This window comes from Canis aureus, chromosome X (assembly GCF_053574225.1).
Source record: "Canis aureus isolate CA01 chromosome X, VMU_Caureus_v.1.0, whole genome shotgun sequence".
Lineage (NCBI taxonomy): Eukaryota > Metazoa > Chordata > Mammalia > Carnivora > Canidae > Canis > Canis aureus.
In genome coordinates, this window is record NC_135649.1 from 29,000,869 (window position 1) to 29,018,403 (window position 17,535).

Sequence of the window (17,535 nt, forward strand, 5' to 3'; positions counted from 1 at the left end):
GGTTTCATGCAGGCAGGGGATTATTTCAAGATAAGTTTCTGGGATTGCCACAGTGGTCAAGGTCAAGGCCAGGTTAGTTCCAGGAGGTCTTCAGTGATGGGTTCCAATACTGGGCCCTTCTCCCTGGTTGGGGATTTTGATCTGCTCGATAAATAGTGGTAGAATCGAGAAAGGGATATGCAGAGCCAATGAGAATTCTTGAAAGGGTCCCATAACTAATGCTTTCTCTTTCAGGGAATGAAAGCAGCTTTTAGCTAATTGCTATAATTTTAAGAAACATACGCCCGTTTTCCCAGGAAATAATTGAACAAATCTCATGATAATACATGTAGAAATATATTTCTTAAAATAAGCCAGTTTAGAACCAATATGCTTTTACCCTGGACTTGGAGGAAAGGTCAGTAATTATACCTGCCATCCAATAACTTGATTATTGGTTGTAAAGACTAAACGTTTCCCTTTTACCTACTATACAAGTGGCTTCTGGATCATTGCTACAACCAGTTATAGTGGTGACAGTGGCAGGCAGTGGATAATGTATAGAATGGGCCCATTTTCTAATCACCATACTTTTGTGGTTGGGGCAACTGAAGAAACATTTGAATTCTTAACCATTCCACTGGTGGTCTTTCTTAGAGTTCAGTTGGTACAGAAAAAAGATCTTGAAAGTTTATGTAAAAGTGGCATGTCCATCAATTTTCTGCTTCAGTCTCCTTTCATCCTTTCTCTTGACAGTGTTTATGCAGCCTGACTAACTTTTGCTCGTGAACAGCTTGCTGTTTCCCCACTAAGGTTTTTTGGTCGATGATGGGGCGGCGGGGGTGGAATAAGTGTACTCAAGAAATTAAAACAATTACCGGCTTCTCTGAAAATGGAACTATCAGCATGAACACTTGAAACAAGTGTAAAACATTTCAATAAGAAACCATTGTCTAAAATAGAATATGCAATTTTATAGTCTATCACTCCTCAGAATCTTCGAGTCAAGTACCTACCTTCTCTGAACTGAGACATTAAATCACTGCTTTTGTAAAAGCTAGAAAGAAGAACGCGCATTACTTAGTTTAGTTCCCTCATTTCTCAAGCAAGGTGATCAAGGCTGACAGAAGTTATATGACTTGCCCAAGGACAAAGGAGCACTCCGCGCCAGGGCTGGGCTTCCAACCTGGGAGTTCAGGCCTCGCGCTCTCCATAGGCCACTTGTCAGGCTGCACGCTCTTAGTTGTCAACAATGAATTAGGTCACCAACTAAGCCCAGCCAAGATGCTCTGCTTTGATAACAACCCCACACGTTCCCCACCCTCCCTTAAGGAGCCTTTGTGAGAAGACTGGACGATAAAAACCAGTGGGCCCGATTCACCGCAAGGCACTTACTCGGAAAAATTCTTTTGTTGAACCGGAGTCCAGGGTCCCATATGCAATTTCAGTCTGCTTAGCTAAGTCTTCGGCACTCTCTATGGGAGAAACCATCCTCTCCACAGTCAGAAAAGCAGCAAGATTGGCAGTATAGGAGGAAATTATGATCAAGGTGAAGAACCACCAAACCCCTCCGACAATGCGCCCGGACAGCGATCTGCAAGACAAAACAGAGACCAAGCCAGACCCAGAGGGGCCGGATTTCAGTTTAAAAAAATCCTTGTCTTTATTTCTGGAAAGGGAAGTGGTTTCAGGAGAGTTGAAGTAGATGATGTCAGGGAATTAAAACACCAAACGAAAGTAACACGTTCACAACATCCCGTGTCAGGATGGCAGATGATGATACATGCATAATGCTCTTCGGGCCTATATAGCTTGCAAAGCGGGATTTTTTTTTTTAATCCTAGGAAAAACATCTCTAGCAGCTTCTGCTTACACGTAAGAACTGTACTTATCAGATTCTCTTCCTGTGGGAGCCCTGATGGGCATGCCTGTGGAAGACGGCTCCCTTCCTTTAAGGCTGGTGGTGCCCAGCCTGCACTGTAAAAAAAAAAAAAAATCTCATGCTCAGGCCTAGCCCAACACCAGGTCAGTCAGAGCCTGGGAAGTGGGACCCACACATAACATTTTTTAAAGCTCCCCAGGCGATTACGGGGTACAGCCAAGGTTGAGAACCACTGATGGAAGGTGATGTCATGGTAGAAACACAGGATCAAAACCCTTCACTTATTTCAAGAGAAATGGGTAAGTGGAGGCGTACTCTTCACTCTGAGTTTAGGAAACTTAATAAAGACTGTGCCATTTTGTGGAGTTGGTGGCCCATGGGGCAAGGAGCCATTAAGACCGTATTTATTAGCATCTTAATAGAAATGGCTAGTGGGGCTCAGGAGCTTAGCTCTAGGGATCAAAACTTTCCTCTTTTACTAAGACATAGGAGGGGCCTAAAGGTAGGGAACTATCTGTGTACTAGAATTTGCCAGGCACCAAAAGCCTGGTTTCCACGCCTACCTCCCAGCCCCCCCAAACAATCAAAACGAAACCATCCTCACCAGCCGCCAAAGAACTGCTTCAGAGTGGAATCACCCTCTGCGTTTTCTTTAGGAGACTCGGTCAAAAGGTTAACAAGTTAACTTCAGAAGGACCTATTATCACATTGTCTTGGATTAGTCCATCTACTTAGGAGCGGAGGGGGCAGAAGGCGGGTAAGGTGCACTAAGGGGCAATTTTGCTCTTCAACAGGACTAGCCTGTGGCTGCACGCCGGGTGTTTGTGAAAACGCAGATTCAGAATATCCGAGCGCTCAACAAGCTGCGCCTCGGCCGTGTCACGGGTGATCGCCAGGGGTCTGCAGACCAAACTGAGAAATCTCGTTCTTCTTCTGCATCACCGATTCTCAACTCTGCCTGAACATCAATATCATCTGGGAAGCATGAGACAAAAGACAACAAAACACGACGACACACAAAACATGCCCCGGCTCCACCGCAGGCCAGTGAAATCAGACTCTTTGGGGGTTAGGCCGAAGGAGCAGCATTTTTTTTTTTTTTTATTCATGATAGACGTAGAGAGAGAGGCAGAGACACAGGAGGAGGGAGAAGCAGGCTCCATGCAGGGAGCCCGACGCGGGACTCTATCCCGGGACTCTAGGATCACGCCCTGGGCCGAAGGCAGGCGCTAAACCGCTGCGCCACCAGGGATCCCCAGGAGCAGCATTTTTATAAAGCTCTGGTGCAGCCGGGACTGGGGGTCACGGCGGGGCCTGCACTGTGAATGCTGCTCAGGGAGAGGGTCTGGGGGGGCGGTTAGAGGGCACTGGAAGCTCGGCGATGGGAGGCGGCTTGTACGGAGGCACTTTCGTCTCCTTCACAGTGTTGCTGACGGCTGCTCTGGCTGCAGAAATGAAAATCTGGTCCCTAGGTTTTATAAAACGTTGCCACGTTATCTCTAGGATAGTTCTCTCCGTGGCAGAGCTCCATCCTGATTAGGCTCTGTTCTCTCATGCCCAGAAAAGCTCGCAGGCAAAGAACCCACTCTGTCATAAAGTGAAGAATAGGCGTAGGAGCCTGGCACAATTCCAGGCTCTGTGGGAAGAGGGCAGTTCTGGGCTGAAACCTGGCAAATCAAGCTCTTCTCTGTATTTGCATTTTACCACTTGGAAGCAAATTTAAATTCCTGTGTCCCAAGATAAACTTTTATTGGCCTCTGGAAAATTCAGTTGTTTCTGATTTTACACTCCGGTCAAATAATTTTGGCAGGTGTTTGAATAATGGTGGTCTTTATTGATGAACTAAAACAAAACTACTTGATTTTTAAAGTTTGTGATTCCTATTGGTTGCAGGATGCTTAAAACAACCCTGCTTTCTTTATTTTTGAACACAATCACCTGTAGCCTTTCAGATGTGAAAATCTGCTTTGCAACAGATTTCTCTAATGGTTCTATTCTCCCAGGATCTCATCTGGGAACATGTCCCTTTTAATCAGAAGCGGTGAAAACATCCAGGTGAGGCGGAAAGAATGCGTTACCCTTCCAAATGCTAAAAGTTTCCAGGATATTTCAGTTACGAATTTGGACCTTTATAGTCTTTCTTCATTGTTGCCATATATATTTAACTTATCCTCAACTGATCTGACTCTGGAAATAATTTTACCATATAAAAGATTAATGTTTCAAAGTAGCATCTGTAGTAATAGGGTAATAAAAACGATAATGATAATAGCTAACCCTTACAGAGCACTTCCAGACTGTTCTGATTGCTTTAGGTTGACATGGGTCAACTCTTTCAACCCTCCTTCCCTATGGTTAGGCACTATTTATACAGATTAGGAAACAGAGGCATCTTACAGATAAAGAAACTGAGGCACAGGGAGGAGAAATAGGAAATGATCTATTCTTACACAATAGGAAAGAAATGCCCACATATTTGTGCTACAAAATAGTCATAGTTTGTGTAAGAAAATCCAGAATGGTGTATAAATCACAGAAGGTGCAATTTTCTGACAACTGAGAATTATAGTTGCAGGAAAAGCAAACAAGTTTGGATAATTATTGTTTATTATTTGTTCATTCGAAATGGAACTGGGAATGCCATCCTTATTTGGAATGACGGGGTTTTCCTGAGACCAAGGGGAGAACTGACTTTGGAGTATTTCCAGAATCATGCTTTGGTATAGAAAGGGGTGTATTAAGCTGCTGCGAATACCGATGGTAGTTTATGCATTGTCTCCTTGAAACAGAGAAAAATACAGTAATTTATGGAAATTATATTTGTGCCATTCTAGTGAGGCTAATGGATTGTGTCTGTATGATCTAAAATCAAGCCTGCACATGCTAATCTGGTTATTTTGGCCACCATAATAGGGGACTCAGATAATCATGTGGTTGATCTATAGCACTTAGCTGAGATTGGCTGTTGACGTGACTGAAAATAAACCTAAATGCAAAATGGTCATTTTTGTGGCCTCTTGTATACATGGCTATTGACTTTGGCAACTACGTGGTTAATATGATGATATATATATATATATATCTATGAGCATGGAAAATTTTGGTGAATATTCATATAGAAATGGTATAATAGTGTCCATAAGCCTCAGCAGAATGGAAAAGGAGCTTCCTTGGAAACTATGTTAAATGCACAAGCTTGCATTCAACATTCTCCCCTCAAGGCAGCAGTAGCTTTGACAAGAATCATAGTGGAATTTCTACCACTTTCTTTCCTTTATGGCGTGAACGCCTAAATCATTTCACTGAAAAAAGGTACAGTGGAAACTCACAGGGAAGATGCTCTGTAAGAATTTTTACATTTCCCTTTTCTCATTAATGAAACTATAGCCATTTAATAACCCACATTTCACATGGAGGCTATATAAAAAGTGACTGATGGGTCAGCCCCATGACATTTTTAAAAGGATCTATTAAAACAAGACAAGACTTTATAGTTGAGTTAAAAAGACCTGTCATTTTCCAGTTTTTTTCCCTCCATTAATGCAGCTTCAAAATGTTTAACATTCATTTTAAATAGTTTTGTTGCACAAGACAGATTTTGAGGTTGACATAATGAAATGGCTATAAAATGCTGCACATTTAGTATTTATAAAAATGCATTATAAGGAGCATATTGCATACCCTTTGAAGAAATGTAAGAGGGAGTGAATGAAAGCGGATTAGCAATAAGAAAAACAGATGTAAAAACACTGCAAAATAATATATAATGTTCTTGTTATCTGTAATCATACCGGAGTTTCTGAGTTAATAATAAATGTATTTTATGACCTCTGAAATGCTAATAAAAGTGAGCTATGTGCTGTAACCTTCATCCTGTAAGTAAATTTTGAAATCTGCACTTTACTAGCTTCACAAGACCAAGAGCTGAAACTGTAACCACTTCTGTGCACAAACTCTTCATCATGCTCTTTTCTCCCCCTCTTCTTTTTTCCAAAGTATGTATCTTTTCTACACCCTATTCAATGCTCATTCTATGACAGGTTTTTAAAAAATGTGCAGAATCAATCTTTGGCTCATATAGTATTTTCTGATGGGAATAAGTAACCATCTCCCAGACTGAGAACTATGGCGTTCAGCCAGAAAAGTCATAAAATGGTTGCAATAAAAATCCTGCTATTACATCATTAATTGATCACCACATCACTACTACTTGGAAGAGAATTTGCAGTAGGATAAGACCCTAGTCAGACATCAGCAAAGGAAAAGCTATTGTTTAAAATGGAGCCCCCAAATCCTGCTGTCTTTGGGTCCCATTCATTTCATACTCTTCATGTCTTTTATTATTTTGCACACATTTTCCATTTTACAAAAGGTCAGCTAACCTGAACAGATGCCCTGCCTCCTCCTCTAAAGTATCTGATATCTTGCAGAACTAGAGAAGAGTAATGCCTTTGGAATAATATGTACATGGTAATCAGATTCAAGTTAGCGTGCTCCCTCCAGTTTCTCTGTTAGAATTCCCCCAATCCTCCCACCTTCACCCTGGCTAGACCTCAGATGTCCCTGCAGCTTCAAAGAAAGTCAGCAGGGGGAGCATTTGTCTGGAAGGACTCCGACTTTGGACTGCTCCGCAAGGTTCTATCCAAGTTTTACAAAGGAAATAAATTACAGATTAAAAAAAATTGTAACATTTCTGTCAATATTAGTAAATCATTATAGAATATACAATCAAGACGTTTGCACGAGGTGTGATCCTTAAGGAGAGCACTATATGGATTCAAGAAGGAAAGTTGTTGGTTATTTCTCATCAGAAATCGGCTATGTGGCACTGACTACAGTTTCAACTGTATTCCTAAGGAGTTTTAGGGACTAAAAAGCAAGTAAGATATTAACTGCTAGTATTTGTGAAATTAGAGTGGTGAAGAGCAGCCAGTTTAATAATGAGGATAGCTACCCTTTACTGGGAACTTACTATCCACCAGGTACTGTGCTTTACATTTTATGGATGAGAAACTGTGGCTTAGCCAGATTTAGTAACATGCCCCAGAGGTTATACAACTCCTAAGCAGATTGGGGATCTAGTGAAACTAACTCCAGCACCTGCATCCTTAACCAGTAGGCTACCTCCATCTGGCTACACCCACTGCCCATCTTCCCAATCCCCTCCAGGGGAAGAGGGTTGAATGGAATCTCCTCATACTTTCCTCTCCTCACTGCCCTACACAGATCAGTTTGTATATGGATATAACCTCAGCTTATCACATTGATTAGCCTCTCTAAAGGCAATTCAGCCTCCAGCTGAATTGTTCACTCCAAACAACTGGAGTAGTTGAAAATACCAAACCTAATATTGACATGGGCTCTTTAAGCTTCCAAGCCCCTGTCAATACCTTTATTTAATGGAAACAGAATGATGCTCAGCGTTCCTCATGTCGTCTCATTGTTGATTTCCCACACTTTTACTCTGAGTGGGCACGTGCTTGGTAGCATTTTAAGTGCCCACTGCCTCCTTTCTTTAACAACCGGGGCAAAGGCAGAGTTTCATTGGAGGCTGGGAGACTAGAAAATACTCCTGTGGACAAATCTGAGGAAAAGAATGGAACAGGCAATGCACCTTCAGATCCGTAGTGGTGAGGCAGTGGGTGGTAGTGGAAACAGTTGTACTGCTGGCTCTTAAAACCTCTATGACCCTGGCCTCCACCACAGTCTCTCTCTGGGTACTGTTCTTTTGTTTGTGCTGTGAAAAAAAAGCAGCATGAAGTGGAACAGCCTAGGTTGTGGACTTGGAGTTAGGTTTGAATACTGGCTCTGCCATCAGCCGTGTGACTGGGCAAATTATTTACACTGACCGTCACCTTCTTCCACCTAAAAATAAGTACGAGGCGGCAGTGTTTTGAAGATTAAAATTTGTATGATAATACAGGAAAAGTACCTATACACGGCAGGAGCTCAGTGAGGGCTGTTGTCCCTCTGCCTTCAGGAAACAGAAGCAGTTGGGTCAATGTACCTGATGTCTCCTCCTGCTATAATAGTTGGTAGTTTTACTTTAAAATGTGGTCTCTTATAATTCCTTGAATTGCTTCAATTTTGGGAAAAGTCAGAGTGTACAATGCATGTTCACATTTGGGGCTTTCTGGAGAGTCTACATTCTAAGTGTGGCCATTAAACCAAGTATAACATTGACATTTGGAGCCAAGGCAACCATGAATCTTAGAGTACAACTATGTCATTATCAGGAATTTCGAAATCTGTTAATAGAAGAGCACATTTCAGTGGACTTTTCTGTTATATGATTGAGCACAAATATATAACCAGTAGAGCTCTCAAGGAGAAAAAAGTGTGCTACAAAGTATAAAATTTTATCAAGAGGCTTAAAGATATAATTTTCTTTGAAGGACACAAAAGACAGTATTGAAAGAGGGATCACCCATGTGGTAGAAGATATACATAGTAATAATTTATTACTCAAAAGCACAAAAAGGAGGATGTTACTCTAGACCAGTGTTATTCCATAGGCTATGTGCACCATTGCTGGGTTGAGTTGCAATTAGTGTTTAAAACAACATGGCACACTGTAAGAGTGATGTTTGGTAAAACTTGTGTCATATACATGTTATATACATATATATGCACTGAGTCATGATGGAAAATGTAGTTCGTATTGAGGGACATGCTCAAAAAGTTTGAAAGCCATTGCTCTATATGACAGTATCTAGTGCAGTATAATGAAATGTGTGTCTCGGAGAAAAAAGGATTAGATATATATATATGCCATAGAAGAGCCACAGTTTAAATTCTGCTACAAAAAAAAAAAAAATCTACCCAGCTTGTCATGTTCAGGTCATCATCTTTAAGTTAGTACTTAATGAGGCAATATGCATAAATACTTCCAAAAACAGATAGCTTTTGAAGAGTCCTGTTTGAGTATATAGAGTAGTATGCAGCACTCCAGTGGGGATAACACAAATTTAGTTTTGAAAATTCACTTACAGAAACCAATAAAATCTCCAGCCTTAATGACTCTTTAGCATTGCCTCAACACAGATTACCAGCCATGTTAAAAATCACTCAATTACGGGATCATTCAGAAACCCTAGTCTCCAAGTGAACATTTTAAAAAATAAGAAAAGAAAGAAACTAGCAAAATAAATGAACTCCCAGTGGTACCACATGGGAGATGACACACATTGTAAGCACAAAAGGAACAGGGAGTGAAATACTTTGGAGAATCTGACCAAGCAGATTGAGAGTGGCAAAAGATATGACTTAGACAAAAGAGGCTTGTCCCATATACATTACATTAGAAACTTGAAGATGGTTATCCATGAGTTATGCTGCAAATCTTCATTTGAAATGTTTTGTGCTCCAAGTGGATAATCTTAAAATGAAGTAGGCTGTAAAACCATAGTAGTTGACCTTCTGAGTCCTTATATTCTAAATGAAAGTCCCCATATGTTTGTATAATGGACTCTGGTCAGTATTTGGATTAATGTTCAATTTTACCAAAACTACAACTTTTTATTTCAGAAAAAAACCCACTTCCCCCTGCCCCGATTTTAAAGATGCTGCATTTGCTTATAATATTTTATGATTATGAATTCAATACTGTTTCTGTTTAGGTGAGTTAACACTTAAACTAAGTGGGCAAGGTCTAGGACATTCACATTCAATATTTTTAATAGCTTCACTGAGATAAAATTTGCATATCATAAAATTCACCAATGTAAATGTACAATGAATGATTTTAGTCAACTTAAGAGTTGTGCGGCCATCACCACAATCCAGTTTTGGAACATTTCTATCACCCTGAAAAACTCCTTCATGCTCATTTGTGCTTAATCCTGACAGGGCTGGGACTAGGGTGAGACGAGTGAGGCATTTACCCCATGCACAAAATTTAGAGGGGTACCAAAATCTCATTAATCAAGATAAATAACATTTTAGTGCAATATTTAAAAAAATCAAGATTAATTCAAGAAACCCATGATGAACAAATATTAACATTTTAAATAAAGACTGAATTTGCCCCTTTTGCTTGCTGTACTCAACCTCACCTGCCTCAGCCTAATCCTCGTCCTTTTTAGCTTTGCTCTACTCCAAGTCCCCAGAAACCATTAGTGTACTTTCTGTCTCTATGGATTTGCTTATCCTGAACAAATGGAACAATGCAATAAGGGACATTGAATAACTAGAATTCAATAAATAGAAGAATATAATATGTGGCCTTTTGTGTCTGGCTTTTTTCACGTAGCATGATGTTTTCAAAGTTCATCCATGTCATAGCACATCAGTAGCTTGCTCTTTTAAATTGACAAATAGTATTCCATCAGATGGATATGCCACATTTTGTTCATCCATTCACTTGTTGATGGACATTTGGGTTGTGTCCACTTTTTGGTTTTTATAAAGCGCCTATGAACATTTATAAGTCTTTGTGTAGATATAGGTTTTCTTTACTCTTCAGTAAATAACTAGGTGGAATTACTGTGTCATGTTTTAAGCACATGTCTAACTATAAGAGAGTGCCAGTCTGTCTTCCAATTCAGCCATAGCATTTTGCGTTCATGCTACTTAATGGATGAGAGCTATAGTCATTCTATGTCCTCACCACCACTTGGTATTGTCTTTTTTATTATAGCTGTTCTAGACAATATATAGAGGTATCTCATTGTGATTTTAATTTGTGTTTCCCTAATGACTAATTATGTTGAGCATCTTTACATGTGATTATTAGCCATTTGTATATCTTCTTTGGGGAAAGGTCTGTTCAAATATTTTGTCCATCTTAAAAATTAGGTTGTCTTCTTTATATTGAATAGTAATGCAAGCGATCTTTATATATTCTGGATTTAAGTTCCTTATCAGATGTATGATTTGCTAATATTTTCTCCCAGTCTGTGGCTTGTCTTTTCATTTTCTTAATGATGTCTTTTGAAATGTCAAAGTTTTGAATTTTAATGAAGCCCAGTTTATCAATTTTTAAAAAATGGATTGTTCTTTTTGTGTTTTGAAAACTCTTTGTCCAGTCCAAGATCATATAGACTTCCTCTTAGGTGTTCTTTTTCCCCTCATCTTATGTTTTCTTTTAGTAGTTTTAAGTTTTAGTTATAAAACTTGGGGAAGATACTATAATGAATAGTTCTAGGCAGTCTCAGAGTGAAATAAAAAAGGTAGGATGCTGAAAGGGGAAAGTAGGAGGGCTTTTAAGAAGAGTTCTATATTCTTTCAAAATTTTTTTTCTAGATCCTATCTCTAGACAAATAAGAAACTGTTTTAGCTCAATTGAAGAAACCATGCCTGACTGATCTGATCAAGATTCAGTATTAGCTTTATCTGAATAATAATATTAATATTAGCTGACAATGTTACCTTTATCCAGAGTCCAAATGTTTGTTATAATATGTACAATACCATAGAAACGCATGAAGGACATTCAGAATAACACCAATAACACACTCACTTCATGGACGCAAGCAAACAAAATGGCTTGATGATAATTTGTCATTGGATGGAATGTTAAATGAAAGAAATCTGGACTTGAGATGGGTGTACATGAATGGATCATGGCCACAGAATGCAAGGAGGCATTAGGTATGACATGGAAACAAACCTTGGAGAAATATCACATCCTTGCTGCATAAAGGCACCCAAGGAAAACCAAAGACTGTTAAATATTCCAAATTCATTTGGAGGATCAGGAGGGCTTTGTGGATCACGAGGTTCTTCATTGTTGTCTTCCAAGTGCCATTCATAGGGGCTGAATCTGCTGACTAGGAAAAGAACTACGCTGACTCCAATGTAAGCAAAGACGATGCACATCCAGATTTCATAAGCCAAGGGATCCAGAAATGAGAATACGCCTGGTTTTGACTTCTGAGGCTTTTTTATCATGATGGAGATGCCCAAGCTCATAAACGGCTTTGAGAAATCTATGACTTCTTCACGGACCAGGGTTATAGTGAGTGGAGCAACAGCTATATCAGCCCTCTGGAAAAAAAATTGACTTTTAGAGATAGTATTTCCATTAGTTATTTGACACTTACTATACCTCTTTGGTGGAAATATAAACTCTTAGATCACTATAACCAATTGATTTGTCAATGCTTTGGTCAGAAAAGTAGCATTCAGTGGTTTCTATAATGCTTTAACTTGATGGTAAGGTAAGGAAAAGACACTGGCTGGCCTTTTGTCCTTTGTGACCTACGGGCTTAGGGCACCCAACTCAATTTTTCTTTCTTAGAATTTTTTTGCTCTCTTGCAACTCAACTTGTACCCCCTTGTGACATATCACTGCTTAACTCTTTTTAAAAGTAAGTGCTATGCCCAATGTGGGACTTGAACTCATGATAATGAGATCGAGAGTCACATGCTCTATGGACTAAGCCAGCTAGGTGCCCCTATCACTGTTTAACTATTGTTTTGTTTTTAAGTCTTATTTATTTTTGAGAGAGAGAGAGAGAAACAGAGAGAGAGAAGGGGCAGAGGGAGAGACAGAATCTCAAGCAGACTCTGTGCTGAGCATGGTGCCCTACAGGGCTCAATCCCATGACCCTGAGATCATGACCTGAGCTGAAACCAAGAGTTGGACGCTTAATCCATTGACTCACCCAGGTGCCCCAACTCATGTTTTTTAAGTTTTAATTCTCATGCTCTTATGTCTTAGCTCTCTCATGTGACTGGGAATTCTTGAGGAGCAAGCATATAGTTTAGACTCCTTATATGTGCCTCTCTCCCCACCATGAGGTGCAACACAGGACTATAGGCTTCAGTGTAATATTTCAGTGTTTGCTATTATTCTTGAACCATTTTTTCAGAGCATGTCTGTTAAAACATAGGTTCTTTAAAGGCAAGGACTCAATCTTTTGTTGTAGTTGTTTTTTTTTTTTTTTTGTATCTATCACTGCAGCACATCTTAAACTAAAGAAACTATGGATGTCCAGAAAATAAGTTGTTGACTATTGAAAATAATCTATGCAAACATGAAAGAATTCCACATGGGCATAACAAGGGTAAAGCAGTTATTAGAATACATATTAATTTCTATAGGAAGCCATCATGTCTAGTGATAAATATCAGTGTAGTACTCATGCATATTGGATCAATAAAATAAATGTGTCAGTAATGCCCTGCATAATGGGATCAGGCAAAGTCAGGCAATGTTTTCATGTTAATCCCATGGAAAAAGGCACTAGGAATTTCTTTTCTTTTTGGCAATAGGAATTTCTACATTTACTTATTTGGTCTTCCACAACTGTTTCTCTACAATAGTAGTAGGTTTAGTAGGCTTTAGTCTAGAGCTAGGCCTTAAAATACACACCTGAAAAATGCTCCTAAGGAAAGCCTTTTGGATGGTGTATCAGATATGAAGTAAAAACACCAGTTTTGGGGTGCCTGGGTAGCTCAGTCAGTTAAGCGTCTGCCTCTTGATTTTAGCTCAGGTCATGATCCCAGGGTTGTGAGATTGAGCCCCACATCGACTTCATGCTGGGTGTGGAGGCTGCATAAGATTCTCTCTCTGCCTCTCCCTCTGCCCCTTCCCCTGTTTGCTCCTACATGTGCACACTCTCTCTCTCAAAATAAAAAATAAAAACAAAAGGACCAATTTTGATAGTTGTTTTTTATACCTCAATATCCTTATCAGTGGGGAAAGGTGGAGGAAGAATGATGAAGTCTGAGACAGAGGATGTTTTCAAAGAAATGTTTTACTATCCTTAGTCCCATATGGTGACTCAAACTGATTCAAAAACAGATCTTAATTAATTTAAAGGGAAACGCAGATAATAAACAGCCAGCTAACATTTATTCAGTGCCTTCACTGTGTGTAAGCACCTCATATATATTATCTTATTTAGTTCTCACAGCAAACTGAAGGTTGGCACACAATCATTCCCATGTTAAAGAAGGAGAAACAGGCCTGGGATTAGAACCCTGGTCTTCAGATTTCATAACTCACATGCCTTTTTTCTTTCACGTTTTTATGTAAAATCTAGATAACATATAGTGTAATATTGGTTTCAGGAATAGGATCTAGTGATTCATCACTTACATGTAACACCCAGTGCTCATCACAACAAATGCCCTCCTTAATGCCCATCACTCATTTACCCCATCCCCCACCCATCTCCCTGCATCAGCCCTAAGTTTGTTCTCTATAGTTAAGAGTCCCTTATGGCTTGTCTCCATCTCTTTGTTTTAGTCCTTCCCCTATATTCCTGTTTTGTTTCTTGAATTCCACATGAGTGAAACTATACAGTATTTATCTTTTTTTGACTGACTTATTTTGCTTAGTACAATACACTGTAGCTCCATCCATGTTGTTGCATTTGGCAAGATTTCATTCTTTTTTTATTGCTGAGTGATATTCCATTATATATATTCCTTAACCATTCATCAGTCAATTGACATTTGGGCTCTTTCCATAATTTGGCTATTGTTGATAATGCTGCTAGAACTCATGCTGTTAACCACCACAGTGCCCTAACTCCATATATATGTGCAGGTTTCTACTATACACTGTTTTAATGTATGATAATCAACTCCTCTCGGATTTACTCCAGTGCATATTTGAGTGCCTATTCTGTGACAAGTACTACTCTTGGTGCTGGGGATGAAGCAGTGAGCAAGATAGACAAAGCAGACAAAACTCCTTACCCTTGTGGAGGATGTCCTATAGCCTGGGGAGAGCTGCAGAAAGTATGCATTTCTTGAAGACAACAGCCCACTGACCAAATCTACCTGAATGGCTCACTACCATCTCAAACTCCCCATTTCTGAAGTTAAATACATCATCTATCATAGGAAAGCTGATTCTCTTCTAAGTCTGAGAGTGATGCATATTCCAAACTTTATGCAGTGCCTAATCCTTACTAGCCCACCTTCCTTGCAGGTGATCTTGCCTCTTTCTTCTTTTTAAGATTTTGTTTATTTATTTGAGGAGGAGGGATGGAGAGAGAGAGAGTGAGAGAGCGAGCGCCTGAGCAGGGGTCGGGGGAGGCAGAGAGAGAAGGAGAAGCAGACTCCTGCTGAGCAGAGAGCCATCTGATACAAGCCCTATTGTCTCAGTGTCTTTTTCCTTCTCCATATTGCTGTATCTTCACCTATTCCTTCTTTTTTTTAAAAAAAACTATATTTTTTCTTAAGTAGGCTCCACATCCAATGTGGGGCGTGAACTCACGACTCCAAGTTCAAGAGTTGCATGCTTTACTGACTGAGCCAGTCAGGCACTCTGATTTACCTATTCTGTCATTCTCATCTCATAGCAAATGAACTTTCTAAGGCTTAATCCACTTATTCCTTGCAGCCCATATTCTTCTGTCTCTTCTTAAAATTCAGCTCCATTGGTTCTCTTTTACTAATTTTTCCTTCTCAACCTATCTCACTGGTTCTCAAAGGGTGGTTTCCTGGACTAGCAGCATCAGAGTCACCTGGGAACTTGTTAGAGATGCCAATTCTCAGGCCCCATCCCTGATGTATGGAATTAGAAGCTCTGTGGGCGGGATTCCAGTGGCCCTCCAGGTGATTCAAATGCTCACTGTCATTTGAAAGACATTAATTGATCTTATTCACTTAAAATCATACTCAGGTAATTATGTTTACTGACAGCCTAAAATGAAACAGAAACCACTCCTCCCACCTTCTTTTGATCCTGATACCCTCTTAACCATATGACATCTTTGTCTCCCACCAGTAATCTTCTTGAAGAAATATACCTTTTCTATCTCTTGATTTTAACCCCACTTTGTCCTTATAAAACACCTGTGATCTACCTTCCATCCCCTCTGGTTTAATGACATTGCTTCTTCAACTATATACTTGGTTATCAAACTCAAAGTCTTCCCCTCAGACATCCTCCACTCATGTGACACCACTGGCCTTTTGCACAATGTACCCCCTTCCTTGGCTCTCTGACACTGATGACTATAGGTTCTCTTCCTACCTCCTGGAATGTTCCTTCTCTGGCTTTTTCCCCCAGTTCTTCTCCCTCGACCAAGGTGCACCTCTATAGCCCCAGAATCTACCCATGGAGCCTAGCTTAGGAGATAGTCAATGAAGGTTTGTGAAGTAAGCAGGTTTATGTCCTGTTTCACTTTTCCCCCTCAGTATTATTACCTATGGCTTCGACACTCCTCTCGTTGCCACTAACTCCTGAATCACCAGTTCTGCATTTATAACTGGACGGAGGCCAAACCCAAATTTTACCTATTTTACCCTTTTGCTTGGGGCCAGACCTGATCTTAGAAACAAAAGCTACTGAGAAGAATGGAATTGGCCAGAAAGCTAGTGGGGGTTTTGGCAGAGAGAGTCTGAATCAGCTAGAAAGAGGCCTGTCGTGCCAACAGAATTCACAGATGAAGCCACCTTCTATCCTTGCCAACGTGTTTCTGCCTCCATGCAAATGCCCCACTCGTATCATTTCCCATTTGATCTCATTTGAATTTAATTACTTCATTTAACTAGTTTTTTGATCATTTAAGTATACATAATTGATAGTCCTAAGAGAAATGGCCATTTCTTTTGCTTTGGAAGGAAGAAATAAGTGGCATTTGAGAAAATCACTTTGGATTGAATTTTAGGGAATTGGGCTCTTTTCAAGCAGGTAAAGAAAGAAGTCTGAAAATCTTGACATCCTTTATGAGGAAAAAAAACCCCACCTCGGCACAAACACTCACTAGATGATAAGCACAGCTAAACACTAACAAGAGGTAGCTAGATAGACAAAGTGGGGCTTCTTGTCTGGTTCCCAGGAACATGCAGCAAAAGCACAGATTCCCAAAGGAAGCCACTGCTAGTATGAAGTACTTCTGAAGTCACATAAGACAACAGAAAGAACCTGCTCCCCTCAGGCACTTGCCTGTTTCCCTCAGTCTGGCTTTTTTTTAAAAAGGATTTTATTTATTTATTTAGGAAAGTGAGAGAGAGCACATGCATGAGCCGGGGGAAAGGGAGAGAATCTCAAGCAGACTCCCTGCTGAGCACGGAGCCCAACCTCATGACCCTGAGGTTATAACCTTGAGGTCAAGACCTGGGTCGAAACCCAGAGTTGGATGCTCAACCAACTGCACCACTAAGGCACTCCAGAAATGTTTCTTCCTAAGGAGCTTTTACAAAGCAGGTGGAGTTCATCTGTTTTTTGGAGGGTGCTCCGTGTTTGATTAATCTTCCTTGATGTGGACCTGGCTCCAAAATGAGATTTCCCATGCTGAACCTTACAAAAAGACCCATTATGGCCAGAAAAAGACAAAGGAATAGCAAAAAGCAGGTGGAAGAAGGCTCATTCAATGAAAAGCAAGGAGCTACTGATCAAGCTGCAGGGATGGCCAGCTGGGTAGGGGACTTAGCAACTCTTCCCATCTCTTGTATGCCTGGTGGGACCAAGGCAGCAGGACTGTCCTACCAGCTCATAGGCAGCTGGGGTTAAGCCCTTGCCTTCTGCCACCATATCCCCTCATCCATATGAAAAAGATGTTGTAATGGTTGGTTATTTCAGAGCCCAGGATCTGCTTGGCATCATGTCTGTGGAGCAATCACCTGATTAGTAAGGGAAATGGAAGGAGCAGTTAAGTAGTGTCGGAAAATACCAGTTAGCTCTCCTGGAGCTGCCAGGGCATGCAGGCAAGGGGGAAGGTCATTTCCAAGGCACGTTAAAGATTTTGGAGGTCAAGAGTGATGAGAAG

At 40.3% G+C, this 17,535-nt stretch overlaps 1 protein-coding gene across 7 annotated transcripts in view; it reads right to left on the minus strand.

Moving 5' to 3' along the window:
• GRIA3 (glutamate ionotropic receptor AMPA type subunit 3) overlaps positions 1-17,535 on the minus strand; it is a 276,587-nt gene that overhangs the window by 56,462 nt on the left and 202,590 nt on the right. For all 7 annotated transcript variants that reach the window (XR_013374893.1, XM_077888879.1, XM_077888880.1 and 4 more), the window contains 2 exons: positions 11,472-11,848; positions 1,375-1,573 (listed from right to left, as the gene is read on the minus strand). Coding sequence is in view for 6 of the 7 variants with exons in the window: in XM_077888879.1 (XP_077745005.1) it covers positions 1,375-1,573; positions 11,472-11,848 (576 nt within the window). In the remaining variant the exon portion in view is untranslated. The remainder of the gene's footprint in view (positions 1-1,374; positions 1,574-11,471; positions 11,849-17,535) is intronic.